At 42.9% G+C, this 18,450-nt stretch overlaps 1 protein-coding gene across 2 annotated transcripts; it reads right to left on the reverse strand.

The window, feature by feature from the left end:
• Nucleotides 1-1,118: 1,118 nt before the first annotated feature.
• Nucleotides 1,119-17,423, reverse strand: inpp5l (inositol polyphosphate-5-phosphatase L). Of its 2 annotated transcripts, none has more exons than XM_070964253.1 (16): nucleotides 16,812-17,423; nucleotides 13,118-13,159; nucleotides 12,590-12,690; nucleotides 12,204-12,291; nucleotides 8,877-8,940; nucleotides 8,172-8,275; nucleotides 7,856-7,908; nucleotides 6,005-6,124; nucleotides 5,636-5,720; nucleotides 5,443-5,538; nucleotides 5,284-5,358; nucleotides 4,695-4,768; nucleotides 4,495-4,606; nucleotides 3,928-3,996; nucleotides 3,795-3,854; nucleotides 1,119-2,950 (listed from the first exon to the last, which is right to left on the reverse strand). In XM_070964253.1, exons 1-15 carry the CDS (start codon nucleotides 16,869-16,871, stop codon nucleotides 3,813-3,815), a joined length of 1,185 nt encoding a protein of 394 aa, XP_070820354.1. In that variant the 5' UTR covers nucleotides 16,872-17,423; the 3' UTR covers nucleotides 1,119-2,950; nucleotides 3,795-3,812. The 2 variants fall into 2 exon arrangements, with proteins under 2 accessions (XP_070820354.1, XP_070820355.1); XM_070964254.1 differs by lacking the exon at nucleotides 1,119-2,950 and adding an exon at nucleotides 3,538-3,669 and having other exon boundaries at nucleotides 16,812-17,258.
• Between the last annotated feature and the right edge of the window lie 1,027 nt (nucleotides 17,424-18,450).

Raw genomic sequence — 18,450 nt, forward strand, 5'->3', positions numbered from 1 at the left:
ATTGTGAGAAAAACACCTGACTGCTGGGAAACTGTCTCGTCTGCTTTTAAATGAAAGATCAAACACAAACATACATTATTTGGCTGCAGCTCTGCTTGTGCATTTGCTGAAGATAAGTGCAAAGGTCAAAGGTCCAATCTTGTGTGATTTACTAGTGTGGTGGGGCTTAATTGAAGACAATGACCCCCGCAGCCCACTTCAACATGAAATCAATACCAACACTCACCATTCAGGCTCAGTGGGTTCAGACTCTGTACGGTGGAGACAGCTGACATCAGGCTGGATGATGCAGTCAGAGGAGACAATTCTGCTCTGTGCCAACAATGTAGCCGAGCCACTGTTAGTATGATTCACTGCATGATCGTTACACGTTTCCTTCCAACCTGTTACTGTGATTTTTTAAAAACATCTGGATTAATCAGGGTTAAACCACTTAATCAACACAAAAGTGAAATGCCATAAAGGTCTGAATCAGTCTCTTGATTTGTTGGCCCTTGAAGACTTTCAGTCTGAGTAAAATCTCCTAAATAGCGCAGCCCATTCCAGCTTTAGAGGGCAGCCTCAATACCTCCTCCGTTATAGGTGCCATTTTTCTTCTTCTGACGCAAAATAAGCGCAGCTCACTCCACGGCTGAGTTCTACAACTATGGAAACTGAATACATAACACAGGCATACAGTAATACATGCTATGGGTTAAGTTAGCGCAGGCTCAAAGTCCCTTTTGAATGACTCTGGTTTACAGCTGCACAAAATCAAGCACTGGTGTGATTGTTTTATTCATGTCAATTTAACTAAAATATTCTGTCATTTATTTAGCTTAAGTTTATCCAGACAAGATGCACCTGTCATTTCCTGGCAACAGCTGAAACCTGAAAGGCAGCATCCTTTACAGCAGACACACAGGTTACTCTGCCTTTCAGGTTCATCAACTTCATGCAGGAAATGACACGTGCATGATCAAACTTTCACATTCACCTTCAGACAGGTGCCAATCAGATGAAGAGGTTCGTGATGACTGCAGCTGTTTCTCATTAGTCAGTGCTGTCAGTCTCAACATCCCTGACTGCATCATTGACTCCATACACAGTGCTGGTGAAACCAATAAGAAACAATGCAACATATTTAAGAGGGGAATATTTTATTTACAAAAGTGAAATATCACAATGATGTAGTGTTTGACCAGAGTTAATCTAAAGGTAACACTGGCCTTATAATGAAGTCCACCCCCATGACTGGTCAACGGTGAACGGCTATACATTTATTACTTACAAACTCCTCTTGATCTACACACACATTCCCATCACTGACTCGTAATCTTATTGCGAGGCTTCAATCCCTCTCTACAAACACGTCTGACAGTCCAGACTTCAAAAGGATATCTGTGACTTTATGCATGAAAGACCACCGAGCTGTGCAAGACAAAGGAAGTATCACAAAACATGCCCCCCGACCCTCATGAATAACAAACCACAAACACATTTTAAATTCTTTCGATTAGTCATTATTAAAGCCAGTTAAAAAAAAAAAATCTAACCCATAATTCACACATCAAAAAATATATGACAGCACTGGTGCTACAGAATGAGACTGAATCAACAAAAGAAAACAAAAATCAAATCCAAAAGCAAACTTCTGTGTTGTGTGTGGGTGCACGCACACACACACACACACGTGTATAATGTACACATACAGGACTGTGACGTTCAAGTGAAACCGTGTGTTGGAAACATCCACACTCCTTCCGGTTAGAAGTAAACACGTGAGGCCTACAGTCTAATTCTTTTGGCAAAGTAATAAAAGTCAGTGCCAACCAGAGCAGGTGGAAGAGCTTTCTGTGCAGACCTCCTGCAGCACACACACAAACTCTAGATAACTTTCTCTGAGTGAGGAAACCGAAAAACCGAAAAATTGAGAACTGTTGAGCTGTAGCTTGTGGAATAAAGCACTTGGTTTTAATGTACAGTTGGTAGTAAAACAGTAAGGAATGCTACTTTAAATTCAGCAGGTTGAAACTCTGCTGCCGCCTTATGTGAATCAATTCCTACTATAACATTCATGAACAGACGAGACTGCTCTAGTCGGTTTGTTGTTGTTGTCCTGTTGTCCACCGTCTAGTGTCATTTCTACATGAAGTAATTTATCAAAATCAATTCTGAGAGACTTTTTTTATGCTATCAAGAGTGACACAGTTAAAGCCGCGGTGAGGGAGCAGCTATATACGTGGGAAAACAATGACATGTCAGTAAGTGATCATAATCAGTAATCATTAATTCATAAACTGAGATAGCAGCATTCCTCTGCTTCAGAAAGTAAATACCTGACCTAAAACTGTCACAAAATACAAAATAAAAGCACACACACACAGTCAGTAGGCCTGGTCTGATTAAAATCCCACATTTTTTAGTTTTCATCACTAGTTTTTACACAGGCTGCGGCTAATTCATTCATAATGTTTAGCTAAAAAATATTTACATGTGAGTTTCACAACAGTGGATTCTTATTGGCTGAATTCAACTGCTAATTTAAAACGTACTGAGTGGAAGCTATTCAGCTCCTTTTAGTGGCCTGACTGACTGGGGACATTTAATAAATTATTCAGGGCCAATAAGAAATAAATCAGTTTATGATGTCTGTGTTTGGTTGCGTTAAAAAAAGAGGTAAGAAAAAAGAAACAATCTCAACGGCTGCGAGTAGGAATCGCAGAAATGTCCTCCATGAAATGAGCTTTCAGGTCACTGGAAATCCAGGAAAGCTGCTGTGCTGTGCCGGTGGCACTCGAGCTGGGGTCGACGGTGTGTGGCGGTGAGATCAGATGTGAGACGCCGATGATGTGAGGACGGGGTTTTCACGGCGGGGGCTACATGTCGAGACCCACAGCTGGCTGACGGGCGGGTTGTGGCGGGTAACCACCATGCTGATTACCTTCTGGTACTGAGACTGTGGCTACCTCTGCAGGAGACACACACACATTCATAGATATACCTCATACATCACGCACCAACAGAAACAAAAGCATAGGAATGACGAAGCAGGTGGGGACACAGTATTTTGTTGACAGGGGTTATAAAAAGTGCCCTATTATCTTTCACCATTAAAACCACGGCCATTAGAAGTCATGAAAGCTGCAAAGAAAACCTCCCTTTACAAACAAGGCGAACCATTCCCACATGATCATAAGTTAATCTATTACGATGCAATAAAACATAGCCGAGTTCCTGCACTGAACTAGTTCTACGTCTCCAAGTGTCAACCACAACAGAAAAAGCGAGCTGTTTGTAGCATCTTTTAAGTCCCTTCATTGCACGGGTCTCATCGTTTTGCAGCCCTGTGAAGAAGGACCCTCATGAAACAGCCGTCCATCCTTAAAAAAAATACATTTAAACGGCAGCAAAACAAAATCATGGCCGTAAAAATGCCAATACGCTGTCCGGCACAATGCATGTCTCTCCAGCCGACCATCCAGATGGTAATTAATGAAAAGCAGGCCAGAAATGCACTTAGTGTGTAGCCACAGTGACAGTGGAGAGGATTCAATAGACATAGATCAGTGAAAGGTGCTGATCGCCTGTGGTCCGACTACGCTGGACACAAAGGAGCGCCGGTGTCCCGCAGGCACTTCGTCTTAGTTCATATCCCGACTCCAATGGGCCAGGCTGGGTTATGGCTCTCTGGGGAGCGGAGCGAGATTACTGTGATCGCTCTCACGCACTAAATCCCCCCCTCTGGATTCACCACACACACACCTCAACATGCTGTGCAGCACAGAAACACACTCACTGGCACGTGCTCTTACCGTTCAGAGGGATCCGAGTCATTGGTCGTTCGTCTTCAGTGAGAAGAACATGAAAACCGGCTACAAGAAAACACCAGAGTTACTCAACAGGGCTGTTTTTATCCTGTACAATACACACAGTATTTAATGTTACCTTATGGTCTCCCATACAGACATTAGGACCCACTGTGTTGTAAACGACACTCTTCTCACCGTCATCTCTCTGCAAAGAAGAATGAACTTTTAGATCATCTGATAGCAGATACTGCACTCCAATAGCTAGCATGTAATTCAACTTCGGCTAACAAGGGTGCTGGAGTGAAGTTACTGTCTGGTGTCATCTTTGACCTTATTATACTTTTAACACTAGCTCTAACTCGCTCTGCACTTCAATGCAAGAATGTTTCCTTATTCCCTCGTCTTCTACGTGGATCACCTACTCATGACGATGCCGACGAGTTTAATCATGTATGTAGCCATTAAGTGTATATTTTAGAATAATCAACATCAGAGACCAACTTGTGAAGCTGCTGATTTATTAGCCAGTTAGATAGTAACAGTTCGATGGCCATTGTCCAGGCATAAGACACCTGTTTTTGTCTGCCTCTGTATGAAATCAAGGACTTTTGTTTTTAACCATAGAATAATGTTTATTCTGCACTTTGAATAAAGCTGAATTTTCTTTACCACACAGCTGCAGTGGTAGTGAGCACTGACTGACCTTGTGGATGAACTCCTGGGCAGTGTGAGACATGAGGATACGGTCACACCAGGCAGGACAGCGAGTGTTCATGTACTGAGTCGGTTTAGTGTACTCTTCACTGTAGGGGTAGCTGAGAGAGACAGAGGGAGACATTTAAGGAAGAGGTGGGTGTTTATGACCAGTATGTCTGCAGCAAGGAGCTCATTTAGAAATCTCACCTGGGTGGAAATTTGATGTCCTCTTCCCCAACAACATCATGGAAGGCTGCAGCTTCTTTGTCATACTTTAAAAGCTGAGGGATAGAGGCCAGCACTGATTACAGGCAACCTCAATACAGTAAAAACAATCAGTTTTTCTTAATTACCTCAGTGTTTTTAAATTTGTGTGTGTGTGTATGTGTATATGTGTGTGTGTGTGTTTGTGCATGCGTGCGTACGTATGTGTATCTCTTGTGTCTTTTATTTGTTGTATTGCTTTTATGTAAAGCACTTTGGGCTGCTCCTTTGTATGAAAAGTGCTCTATATATAAAGTTTGATTGATTGATGAGGTGAGCGAGTACAACTGACGTATGAGTGAAAACCCTGTCAGCTATCAGTTTGGTTTACTTCCAAACTTCTGTATTTACTGTACTGTCATTCATAGGATTTCATTTCCGCCAACAGATCTAATCTAAAATCAGTGAAGACATGTCAGATTGTTGCTCAGCAGCTTGTTGTATTATGTTATAGTCACAGCGCAGAGCTTCTCCGAGGCTGTGGCGTAGCTGATGGGATCAGTGTGGGTGAAAGTTGAAATTGTGAACTCACTGCTCTGCCGTTGTCCTCCCTGAAAACTGCCTGGTGCAGGTAGGCGAACAGCTTCTCCTCAATGTGGAGCAGCACCTGCAGGAAGTGAACACAGGTGAATGAGAGCAGCGCTAAAAATAAAATGTCAGTCGTTGTCTGAACTGAGGCGCTTTTAATCACCTGGTGGTCGTTGTCTTTTTCTTCGCAGATGATTTTCTCCACTTCGTTGCTGCTGTCCTTCTTCACGGTCTGCACATCTGCCGAAGTGGACAGATGCTGCTCACAGAAACACAGACAGAGGGAAGGGTCTGTGTCAAAATGCCAGGCTGACAAACATCCTTATCACCTGAGCTTCAGGAGACATTAAACTTACCTGGACCAAGCTAAGCGTGTCCAGACGGAAGTTGAAATCTCCAAACAAGAAGTAAGGCAGAGGAGTGAAGCGACTGTCTGATATCCTGCAAAGAGATAGCACAGATGTTTGTACAAATTCACATAAATATGATTATATTTAGTTACTAGTTCATTCAAAGGTCAGAGTTTATGTAAATTCTTGAAATATCCTGTTTACAAGACAGAAAAGGCTTTGTGATATTAGCTGAGACTGTAAGAAACCTCCTTCCAGAGAAGTTACTCAGTCAAGCATGGACTCCTAAACGATCCCTTCTGTGCGTTAATGTTTAACTTTAATGAATATTTTGCGGTCACGTTTTATATAGTTGCGTGCAGCTGGAAGTCTGACCTGTTGATGACATATCTGAGAGCGTTTTTGCGGTTGGCTGAGTAAATGGAAGGACTGGAGTTGCAGGCAATGAGGTTGGAGGCATCATGGAACAGGTGAACATTGACCAGATCCAGACCTCTGTGACGAAAACACACAAACACACACAGAAAATACGGTGATACGCGGCAGGTGGAGATTAGAAACAGGAAACAATCTATTAACACCAAAGCCTGACATGTGACAGGTGAGTGTGTGTGCTTGTGCAAACAGGTGTCACTTATGAGGAGTTTTCTAATCTATGAGTGTACTCGTGTTAATACTGAGTCCACAAACAAGCACATTTGTCTTGTATCCTTTTCTTTGGCTGTCACTGGAAAACAATTAATGTACATCCAACCAAGGAGCTGTGTTGACTCACAGAGTGATGCTGTGGTGCACAGATTGTGGGCTCCTTTTGTTATTGCCCCCAGGTAACAACACAGCAGAGCAAACAGTGACCAACGTTCACACCGACCGCACAGATTTCAGTGCCATATTTAGCTTGATTTCAATTCAATGGATTCCAAACATAGAATTCAAATATATCCCCTTTGCTAATTAAAATAAATGTGTTCACAGTCCTGTGCATTCATCATACAGTATCAAGGCACCGTGCTTCATCGGTCATACATATAACCATATATATAAAATAGCTGATAATTTCTGATTGGACACTTTAGTCAGCAAACTAAATCAATCTAAGTTTTTGTCACCCACAGGGGCCAAGACAGGAAAACTTACTGAGGTGATGAGAAAATAGAAGGTGTGAGTTTGAGCCACTGCAGCAGCTGTGAGTAATTGTTTCTGAATTGTGAAAGCTCAAACAACTCTGAGGGAGGGCTAGGTATTGTGCCTCAATATTTCTTATTTTTTTGCACTAGACAAAATGTGCAAACTGTCAAGTATTGAAAGTGAGCATCAAATGTGTGGTCAGATGTTTACTGGTTAAATCAAAATGTTAGACTTGTATTCAGGTAAAGTTCTTGTTTGGCTGCTTGCGTTCAGGCAACACTAATCATCTGGACTTTGGCTTCTGTGTTACACATGCATTAACTGACTGATAGCGTCTTGTGGGCGACGGAAACAAGCTGTGCACAAACATTAGCATATTATCACCGAGTTAAGTTGATATGGTGAACGTGATAGCTAACAGTAGCTATCCAGCAGCTATGAAGCGGCATCAGCTTTCATTTGGAGTTCTTTATTTGCTAAATGCTCGTAGTGTGCAATGTTTTTTATGGAGCTCAACCAAAACAGTCAGCTAAAAGACGCTAAAACGCTGTGTAGAGATGAGCTGACCTGCAGAATCGGGTGATAACTGTGAATTCGTCACAAGGAGTGACCACTGCCACTAAGAAGTAGCCATGTGATCCACTGTTAATAAAATATTAATAAGCTGCAACTCTAAATGTTTTGTAGAAAACAAATTCCTAAATCTCAAAGTAAGGTGTCATAAAAATCAAGTCAAGTGTTGTATCAGCACTAGCACGGACACATTTCCGATGATATCCAGCCTTCCTCTGAGGAAGCAGAAAGGAAAACAGACTGCCCTTTGTCTGATGACAGATAAATCATTTGTGATTTCCTTTCTTTCACTTCTTTGACAGCTATTGTATCAAACCAGGCCTTCTTTGTATTCATGCATCAATGGCCTTTAACAGACGACCTCACTGGCCTTCCAAGCTGTTTGAAAGAGGCTGTTTCGCGAGCTGGTTTTGTTCTAAAAGTTCAGAGTTTTCTATAAACAGGATTTCATAACAGTCAACAAACAACCAAAAGTGAAAGCGAGCACCCTGACGATCAGGGTGAGGTTAAGCGTGCAGTACGTACTGGTTGTGTAAGATCCAGCGGGTCCTCATGAAGCCCTTTCTGGACCACTTGAACTGCAACAGAGACAAATTAGAGTGAGTTGCTAAACAGCAGTGAGCCGTGTCTTTGAGGGGCCAAACTGATAATTATTGATTCCTTCACATAATTTGTCTCATCTCCCTGTCAGAGCAGGCAGACAGCCCCTGCAGCCCCAGTAGACTCATTTGTCCCAACATCTCCCTTTGGCCCTCACGTACCCCTCCCCACACCTGCACACATACACACACACACACAAATGCAGGCATACACAGATGCACACTCATGCGTGCATACTCACATCAGGCCAGAAATTCTTGGGGAATTTTTCTTTCTCCACGGTGGTGACCCCGTCCAGAGAGCCCACGTGCTTGTTCCGGCCTGACACTGCTTTAAAATCCTTATCTGTGTGGGGGGGGGGGGGGGGGGGGGGGGGGGGGGGGGGTGACATGTAAAAGAGTGAGAAAACATGCAAACAGCAATCAATAAACTGGTGTTAACCTCATCAGAGCAGCATACGTGATGAGAGGATCTATAAGTGAGCCATTAGACTGTGTTTGGTGAACAACAATCGGTTTGGGCCACACAGCCGGTGGCAGCTGCAGGATGTTTATGGTTCTTCCATAAGCTTTTCTGAGGAGCTTTTTCACACCTAACGTGACTGGACTATGCAGCAGGAAAATAACAGCTCCACTTTAAATTCAGGTTCTTTGCAAATATCTGGCCGGAAAGAGGTGGCCATCAAACTGTCATTACACACAGAGAAATGTCCTGAAATGCCTGTTGTTAAAAAATTACAAGAGTCTGGTCAATCATATGTGACTATGCCTTTATGAGGGATTTATGAGCTATTACCAAAAGAGCACAGGATGCAATGGGAGGGGTTTCGATCCAAAATGACCTTTTTTTTTCAAGGAAAAAAGCATTTTGAATCCACCAGCAGCTGACAAACAATAAAATGATCAAAATCAATGCAAACATCGTGCATAAAGAGTGAAGCTTTTACCATTAAAATCATACTGAGAGATGTTTTTCAGTGTCTTGTGGATGAAGTACATGCTGCCCAAAGCCTGTGGAGAGAGAGGAATGGTCAATATCTGATAAACGTACCAGGCAACAGCACAGAAATATGTAAAATTGGTTTCAGTTTTAAAACTGAAGCATCACAAAAGCTAAGGAGTTTGCAGCTATGATAAAAATCTAAGAAATTCATACTGAAATTACTCGTTTAGTTGTTGTGTACACCTTTACTTTCAATCACCTGAAGATAAATATTGACACGTTCAGTCCAGCAAAAGGGTGTCCAATGAAAAGTCCCAACAAACACACAAAATGACTGTCGTGTTCAATTCGAAATGTCGTCAGTGATTATCAGAGTTTATTTTCACTGCGGCAAAACTATGGAGTGCCTGGAAATGTACCGTTCATCTCTCCATGTTTGAAATCGCAACATCAACCTATAAAAATACAACATTTACGATTTTTAAATGGAAAAATTAAGCTCTGTCTGACCCACTCGGAGTGGTTTCACATCAGTGATTCACAGTGGACAAAAACAGGAGAAATCGTCTCAGCTCAACCTCGGAGATGATGAACTGGACTGTTCATTTCCTCCATCACCTGAGCTCAATTGCGCGCCTCGTATCGAACGATCCAGTGCGACACAGTGTATTGTTACTCACCCAAAGACACATGAAACTTTAAAGAATAGAGACGTTCAGCAGAACACATAACTGCACAACACATCCACATGCTGCCTCTCACACACACACTTCAACACCCAATCATCCCTGACATGGGACTGACAATTTTTAATGTACTAACTGCCTGCTCCACTGATCTGATTAATCATGCCCTGTGAGATCAATAAAGACAGAAAATTAAAACAATTTAAAAGGTATTAAGCAGTAGCCCTGCTGTCTGCCAACGCTGCCACTGTGACTGGGGGCCGAAGAAAAATCAGCCGGCACTCAGAGGGCTCGGGGCGTGACGGACCGCTGTGCAACCCCCCACCACACACACACACAAACACAAACACACACACACAGAGCATGAGAGATCTCTCCCTGAAGAGATCATTTATCTTCGGTGCCAAAGTCATCCCCGTTCCATAAAATGGAAGCGTCTCCGTGGTCGGCTCCGGTGAGCGGCAATTAGCAGCCAACTTGTCCAAACTAAGGTTAGAGCTCTTTGAACGAGTCTGAGAGGGGCGCTAACTTCACTCTACTGCTAAAAGAAAGGAAAGGTTCGGGGAAGCGAGCTCAGAAAGAGCCATTTTGTAATTTTAGTGAACAATTAGAGCAAAAGGAGGATTCATGGAAGGGAGGACTCAAGGACTGTATTCTGATAAGTAGCTCAGAAAAACTGGTTTAAATTTAGCCCAGTTTAGGTTGGATCAGTACAATGTTATGTTTAAACAGTACAGCAAAGTACACACACACACACACACACACACACACACACACACACTCAAACAGAGATACACATTCTCCTCCACATACTCTGCCAAACACCCATCTTCATCAATCAGGTTTGTGCACAGTTTAATAAAAAAATATTGACTTACAAGTGATTTTTTATCAAAACACCATTTGTACTGGGAATGCATGCAAGTCTGCCCCCTCTACTCCTGCAGCCCCTCTGAAAGGAGAACCCCCCAAACTCTCTCTTGGCCATATAACTGATGATCCGCAGCCAAGGGGAAACAAATTGAAAATCAATGCAGGTGGCACCGACGAAATGAGAATGAGGCATTAGGAGGGCTGGGGTGGGGTGTGGTGGGGGGCTGCAACCCTCTCAGGGCAAACAGCGGAGGGTGCGAACACTTGAGCGCAGGGGAAACTTAGTCCCAGCTGTCTTCCACCTCCCCTCATACTTTATTTATCGTGCACGAATGGGCTGGGATCAATAGTTTTAATCTAGAGTTAAATGTATTGACTTTGGCCTGTCTTCCCCACACCTGGCCATTGACTTTCCCCTTTTACTTCACACACCTTCAGTCTACAGATGCAGCCATTGACCCCTACTGTCAGACGTCCAGTGTGAAGGTATCACATGGGAGGAGTGAGGGGTTAATAGTTTAAGAAAAACTCAGCCACTTTTCTCAACTGGGGTTGTGGAGATGTTATTGTCAGCCAGGGCTGAATTTGAGACAAACTAACACTGGAAACTCATTATGAGCATGTACAAAAACAGTTCAACTCTCGGAAAAAGGTGGAGAACTTGCTCGTGGTGTGTGAGGGTCACTAATAAAGAAGCTTGAAACAAGAAATGGCTTTCATGACAGGTGTGGAGATTGAGCCTGAGCCCATGATTCGAGCAGCGTCCTGCCAGGCGCTGAAGTGCACCCGCTTAAACCTCAGCGACCGAGACAGACTCCGGGTTCATTGATAGATGACAATAAGAAATGTAGGCAGTGGCACGAGTAACTTAACAAACCTGTCTTTAAGAACATCTCCTCTGTCTGCGCCCATATTGTGTTACGCTACTACAACATTGTTTCATAGTATATCTGAGATCACTCACACAACGCTGTAGTTTTGCACCATCTGAGATTGTGCAGCGAACCTTGATATAAGAAGCCCAACCCAAAAACACAAACACACATGCAACCGCACACACACACGCCCACACACACACCCATGAGACCAGATTACAGTAAATCGCAAAAGGTCTGCACAACTACTGCAGTTATGATGGCGTAAAATTTCATTAGTCCTGCTCTGCCGTAACATGACAGCCAATTATTCTAAAAAAGAAAACTTGTTCATAAAGTGTTTTTTATTTACAATCAGATGAGCTCTGTGGTGACATTTTCTGAGCACACTGCATTTAAGTCTAATCTCACTGATTTTCAATGGCATTTTTCATGTTTTTAAACACACTGATATTCTATATTGTCTCATTTTGCAAAACAATAACTCTAAAGTAATTAAACTAAAACCTAATAATAAGCAAAATCTAATATATTACAGGCGTGTACAAATTTGATCCATCTTGATCAGCCTCTTAATTATCACATGCTGTCAGATCTTATCTTCAACTTGATAAAATGTGAGTGCAAAGAATAATGCTCATGTGCAGTAAACGGACCTCATACGTTCTCTGACACGGCCTAAAAATGCCGTCAGCTGGCGGCTGTTGACCCTTTCTGATGCTCCACAGGGGTCTACAAACTCTGGCTTTCCCTAAAGTGCTGAGCAGCAGCCAGCTCCTGCTTTTCACCAACAGCAGAGTACACCACACACCTCCACCCACCTCTGAGCACTAACATGGAGGAGGACCCCATCTAGTGGAAGAACATGTGAACTACTCCGACAGACAAGTTTCTTACCGTGAAGCTGTCCTCTGCTTGGAACTGGTTGTTCACGTAGATGCAGACCCTGTCAAAGTCTTTCATTTCCTCACTGGACTCAATGCTCCTGCATACAACAGAGCACAACCGACATGTCATTGGACAAAAGAGCAAAAAGCTTGTTCTGTTTAAACTGAAGAGATCGGTCGATTAATTGACTAGCCGACAGACAGAACATTAATTGCCAATTGAATATCTGAATATCTTATGTTTGGGACTGCTAGGTGGATAAATCAAGTCATCTAATAAGGAAACCCAAAAATAATTTACGCAGAAAACTATCAAGCAGATTAATCAACAATGAAAATAACCGTGACTGTGACTTTACTGATTCACATGGATTATAAGCAGCACATTAGTCATACCGAAAGAAGTTTTCGGCATGGCCCATGTTGACCATGTAGTCCTTCCCTCCCACCTCCTGGAAGTGCAGGGCGATGAACTGCGGCTTGTAGCTGTGGATAGTCTGGAAGAAAGCGATGCAAACAGACCTTAGTCTGACGGTTTTACATTACAGAGTAATGAAGAGTGAAGAAGGTCCACACTGTGTGTTAAAGGATGAAGTTAATTATGCATTAGGGGTCGTTGAATTATTGAATTTCAGTGTTGGGCTTGGTGTTATCAGTTATCAGTAAAGTATGTTTTCAAGGGTAACACGGAGCTGTTGTGCAGGCAGAGGGATCCGTAACAACACAGCTGTTGTGTATGTTGGGATGCCAGCAGCCAAAGACAGAGGACCAGAACCAACTATGTAACACAGCTTTTATTTGCCTGAACTGCACCAGATTGGCGAAAAATATGAGAGAAAAATATGAAGCTGCCAGTAATGAGTGGAAATACCAAATGTTTAAACTGTGAATTATTAATGCAAGACCCAGGAAGCCATGACTTACCTTGTATAATTCTTGTAACCATTCATTTTGAATTTCACCCACCTGAATGAATGAAATGAAAAACAGAATAATTAAGCAAACTTTCTGGAAGTAGTGGTGTAAAACCAAATAGTAAACCTGTCACCTGCCACCTGGGGGCAGTGCAACAAGCTGTAAACACAACACTGACATCCCCTTGTAATGATGTTAATGCTAATATGTCAGTACGCAGTTTTCTATTTACACAAGCAGCAGACACAGACCAGCATCATCACTCATTTGGTTTCTCATTTTTGGTGACAGGATGACTCCGAGTCCAACATTCAGTCTCCTTTTAGCTCTGTTTTGGTCTCATCCCGAGGGAAATACACTATCTAGCATTCCTATGTGTTGTAATGGACACACAATTACCTTTTGTTCCCGTTCAACATTTCCTTTTCCTCACATTTCTTTTCCTCCTTACATTTCCTTGGCCACTCTTAATCAGTGGAGCAGACTGAACGGCTAGCTATTTTACCTGAAAACACTTCTAACCCCATAGATGTGCACTGTATCTAAACACACTGAGCCAAGTCAGCTAGCAACCTAGCCCCAGCTAACTCTGCCTTTGCCACTGCTGTAGCACCACTGTATAAACTCTTCTAACACATATGCGTTTAATCTGTTGGAAATACAAAAATATTCTTTAGAGAAGCTTCAATTACCAGTAATTTGTCATAGCATGCTACCACACAAACTGGATATACAAAAAGAATATATTTGTTAGTTGAATAAAATAATTACAGCTTCTACAAATGAAAGTCAGTGAATCATCAATCACAGAGGAAACACTCTGAGCTAATAGTAACACTGAACAGGTTAAAACAAACAATAGAGATTGTCTGGAAATATTATAATATTATAAGATTAAGTCTCATTTAAGTGTATCTGCATGTCATAATCTGGCCACCGTCCACACATTATCCCTAAAGCTGAGTTTAATACTGCATAGTCACTTGACAGCTGAGTGGAGCATGTATGAGGAAAGCAGGCGGATAAACCTCACACACAGCAATCTGTCAAACAAGGTTTAGGCTTACTTAGCAGGCCGTCCGTCCCCTGTGTGCAGCCACACTGCAGTTTACAGAATCTACAGTGGGACGCTGAAGATTCACCTTACTTGTTGCCTTGTGTAGCCGCAAACTAATAAATAAGATAATCTAACGAATTGTGGGAATGAAAGCACAGGTCCACAGCGAGTGTGACAGTCCTTTCCTTTGAAATAATAAATACAGTTAGACTGACAGTGAATGCTTCTTATGTCTCCTCTCGCACCAGACAATCAACTCTAAACCTGGCTTCTCCGGCATTTTAAAGGCCGTAAGCAAAATAATAATCCAAACCTGTCCCTTTAACTAAGCTGCAGCATTTAAACATGTTGTTTCTCTACACGCTCGCTCCAGAATTTGCCCCACAGTGTGGTCACAGAGTAATGTACAAGCTTCTGCGAGGCCAGGTGCATTCATGCCAGCTGAGAAATGGCTTTGCATAGTGTATTTGCATGGCAGTGTGACAGGGATGACTGCAGCTCAGCCATTGTGACCTGAAGGATTCTCACATCAGTCTAACACAGTTTGAGTGTGCTCATGAACGATGGCTCTGTCAAACGACCTTGATTTATTCATACTACATATACCTGTAGTGTATGTTTTAGAGATGAAATTCATGCAGCAGTTATACTAAGGATGCAATTCTGTCTTTGCTGTACATTAGAGGTCAGAGGAGGAAAACCTGAAACGCCTAAAGAATTTCAAACATTCACAACCCAGAAACAAAAGTGTTTTTTTTCCCTCCTCTGGCAAACTTGTAGCCCCACACCAAGCAACAAGACCAGGCACGCTGAACAAGAGAGGTCCTGAGGGAGCTTCCACAGGATCACTGTTCTAAAGAAACTGTTAGCTTTACCGAAATCCAGCGTGGAGATTAAGTTAATGCCTTGCTGCTCCGAGCCATCTGATAAGGAATATTGGCTGAAATGTGTCTATATTAGTAATGCGTGTGTGTAATAATCTAACTGTATGATTTATGGGAAAGTCTATGCAACAATAACAGCTACCCAATACAAATGAGTCTACAGTCATTACACAAGCTCACAAGAAACAGTGGACATAATCTCCAGGGTACTGCTATGGAGTGCCATAGAGATGTAGCTGGTGGCAAAGACGAGCATTTACAGTTGACTAAACTGCTGTGACAGGACACTCGGCCAGTCCAGCACTGTGAAGCAATAGGATTTATCCTGTGATGTGCTTAAGGTCTTGCTCTTATCCTGAAGGCTGGGTGAACGTTTAGGAGTGTTTGTTTGTAGAAATAGTGGGGCTTAAGTAAGTAGAAAAGCTCAAGTCCCCTGGGGGAAGATAGTCATCTGTTTACATATCTCCCACAATGGGATCTAACATGTTTTCACTGGAGCCAGATCTGGCAACCGGAAACATGGTCCTGAGCCAAATTTCCATGAGTGTAAGAGCCCTCCTCCCTGCTGTGTCTGAAAGTTTTGTCAGCCCAGAATAGGACTGACTCAAAACCACTGGATATTTAGCCATGTGTTTACAATATTTCAAGTCCAATCTAATCTATTTAATCCTTTATTGTAATAAAAGTGGTTTTGCTGTTATTTTTTTTAAAAGACACAAACATCCAAGGCTAGACAAGAACTTGCATAACATTACAAAAAAAGTGACATGAGTGGTGCTGACAAAGAAAATGCCCTGCAGTACAATAAAGTTTCTATAAAGTGACTATTGAATGACACAGACCCCCCGATACTAAGACTATAAACTGTGATTGTCATTGCTTGCACATCATGATGATTCTGGGGACTACACCCGCAATGGGCCTGGAAGACCACCGCAATAGCAAACATGCCCTAACACTGAACGACATAACGGAATATAACTTATGTTTAGTCCACTTATACAAAGAATCAATATGTCTTACAGTCAACATGTGACGTCCACTGTTAGACCAAACGGGGGTCAGATTCTGCGTGGATTAAACTTTTATTTGACCCAAAATGCCCTGGTTTAAAACATGCAGCAATTACACCAACACAGATTAACTCATAAAAAAACTGTAAAATCATAATTACCAACAAGATTCCTATGAAAGATTCGTTTTTTACTGACTTTAATTGAATCATTTATAAATTGTGAGCCCCCTCTTGGATTTAAAGTACACTTAATTTGAATACATTTTGTGAGACAATGATTTTAAACACGTTAGAAACATACAGGTCTGGCTTTTCACGGGGTCAAAGGTCCCCTCGCCTGCTCGGACCGGGAGCAGGTCACGTGAGGCGTGAAACTTCACTAACTTTGGCTCGCGGCTTTTTCTTTTAAATCGACGACAGCGGGTGAACAACATTTAGCACATGCTACTGACAGCTCACAGAGAAACACGGCTGAGTTAATCGACAGTAAGATGTTAGACGCACAATACACGAGAATTACAGTTAGTGAACAGCTCACGAAGCGCGTGAGGAGGTTAGCAAACTTGTTACATCCTCAAGGCTACCAAAGATGTAAGCTAGCAGCGGAGCCCATTCAAGGTAAAACTTACCTCCTGTACCCACTCGGCTAATTATCTCTATCAGCCTAACAGCATTACGTATAATCCTCTGGCAGCACCGCAGTGTGGTGTGGTGTAGTTTTAATTTTACTCTTACCCGTCGACTTACATTGTCAAAGAGCGAGCCGACATTTGCGGTGACGAGCAGCACATCGGTGTGCGTTTCCATGTTAACGATCCACCTTGACGAGCAGCACGAGGAAACTCCGCAGCGTCGTTAATGACGCGCGTGCAGGCCTGTGCTCCAGCGGCTTATGAAGGCTTATAGTGAGAGCCCGGATCGCGACTGTCAGCGCCCAGAATACACCAACATGTCACTGATGATACCGCGTCGCTTCTGCTCCAGCTCGGTTATTGATGGCGGGTATCAGGTCGTCACGGTGTGCCGGAGCGGCGCTCATATCCATCGTCGAGCTGAGGAGCAGCAAGTTGTTCGAGCAGCCCACATGCGTGGATTTCCGTCTCTTCTTGGTTAATTGGACTAGTGGCTTCTTAGCAGACTTAAACCGGGCTGGACGGCGCATCTGCCGCTGCCTCGACAAGCGCTCAGATAACCGGACCAAGCAGTGCAGTGTTGGGTAACGTAAACTCCGGTGCTCCGCCTCCGCCCATTTGCTTCGAGCAGTCAATTACATTCTTCCTCATGTCAAGCCTGACTCTGTTGAGCCAACGTCGTGGCCATCACTACAAGTGTAACCTCCTCACAACATAATCCCATAATAGCTGAGTGCCAAAGAAACTTGTGTGCATGAGCTTTGTTGTAAATGATCAATTTAGCCTCACCAATTTTTAATCACCACAAGCTGAACCTCATATACTGCATTAAATACTATATTGCAATAATAACTTGTAAGATGACCTAAAATATCATAATTTAAACCTCACTACCCAAGGACATTACGAATGCCTGCGAGGACTGCGAGCTCACCACTCAACATACCACAGACTCTTTATGAGTAGTCTCAACAGGAAGTTAGTCATTTTCTGTCTGAAGCGCTTTCATTGAAATATCCTCTTACTGAGGAGGGCTTGCTTTCGCTTTAATTGTTCTCCTCTGGCCGTTTTACAGCTGGCAAACCTCAAAATTGTATAAATAGGAGGGTTCTTATCTTTATGTGACTTTGCCCTTGGCCTGTGCCTATTGGTAATCCCTGCCACCTTTACCTATATTGTCATCAAAGCTACAAATGTGCAGCCCATGAGCTGCTCTTGTGCAGAGTCTTGCACAAGCAGAAGCTAGCATGCAAGCGTTTTGTTTTTATGTGCATGACCTACAGTTTAGTAATTTTCTCTAGAACAGCCTGCCTCCCACAGCTTCCAGCCATCACAACGGCAGAGTAACCACCACAGTGTTTTACAACACAGCTACAGTTGCTTTCTCTCTACCCAGCGAACCATAGAGCTGTAAAACTCTTAGATCTGTGCCATCCAGCAGTTTGAGCTCCAGCCCAGGGTAAAGCAAAGATGAGCTCTCCATAGTGCTGTTGGTAAGCTGTTCAACCATGGCATGGTTTACACAGCCAACCTTTTGAGCTCCCTGCTTCCTCTTACTCCTCCTCTGAGCACTGTGTGCTTTATTCGCCAGCAACAACAGATCCATTTGAAACTATTGCAACAGAGATGCAAAAGAATGCTGCCACATCCATCACCGGTTTGGAAACAAAGATAGTTAAAGGGGAAACCTCTCTGAAAGGAGACTGAGGCCATTTGTTGCAGCCGGGAGGAGAGGCCTGGGTTTTGGATGAAGC

This window comes from Chaetodon trifascialis, chromosome 6 (genome assembly GCF_039877785.1).
Source record: "Chaetodon trifascialis isolate fChaTrf1 chromosome 6, fChaTrf1.hap1, whole genome shotgun sequence".
In the NCBI taxonomy this organism is placed as follows: domain Eukaryota; kingdom Metazoa; phylum Chordata; class Actinopteri; order Chaetodontiformes; family Chaetodontidae; genus Chaetodon; species Chaetodon trifascialis.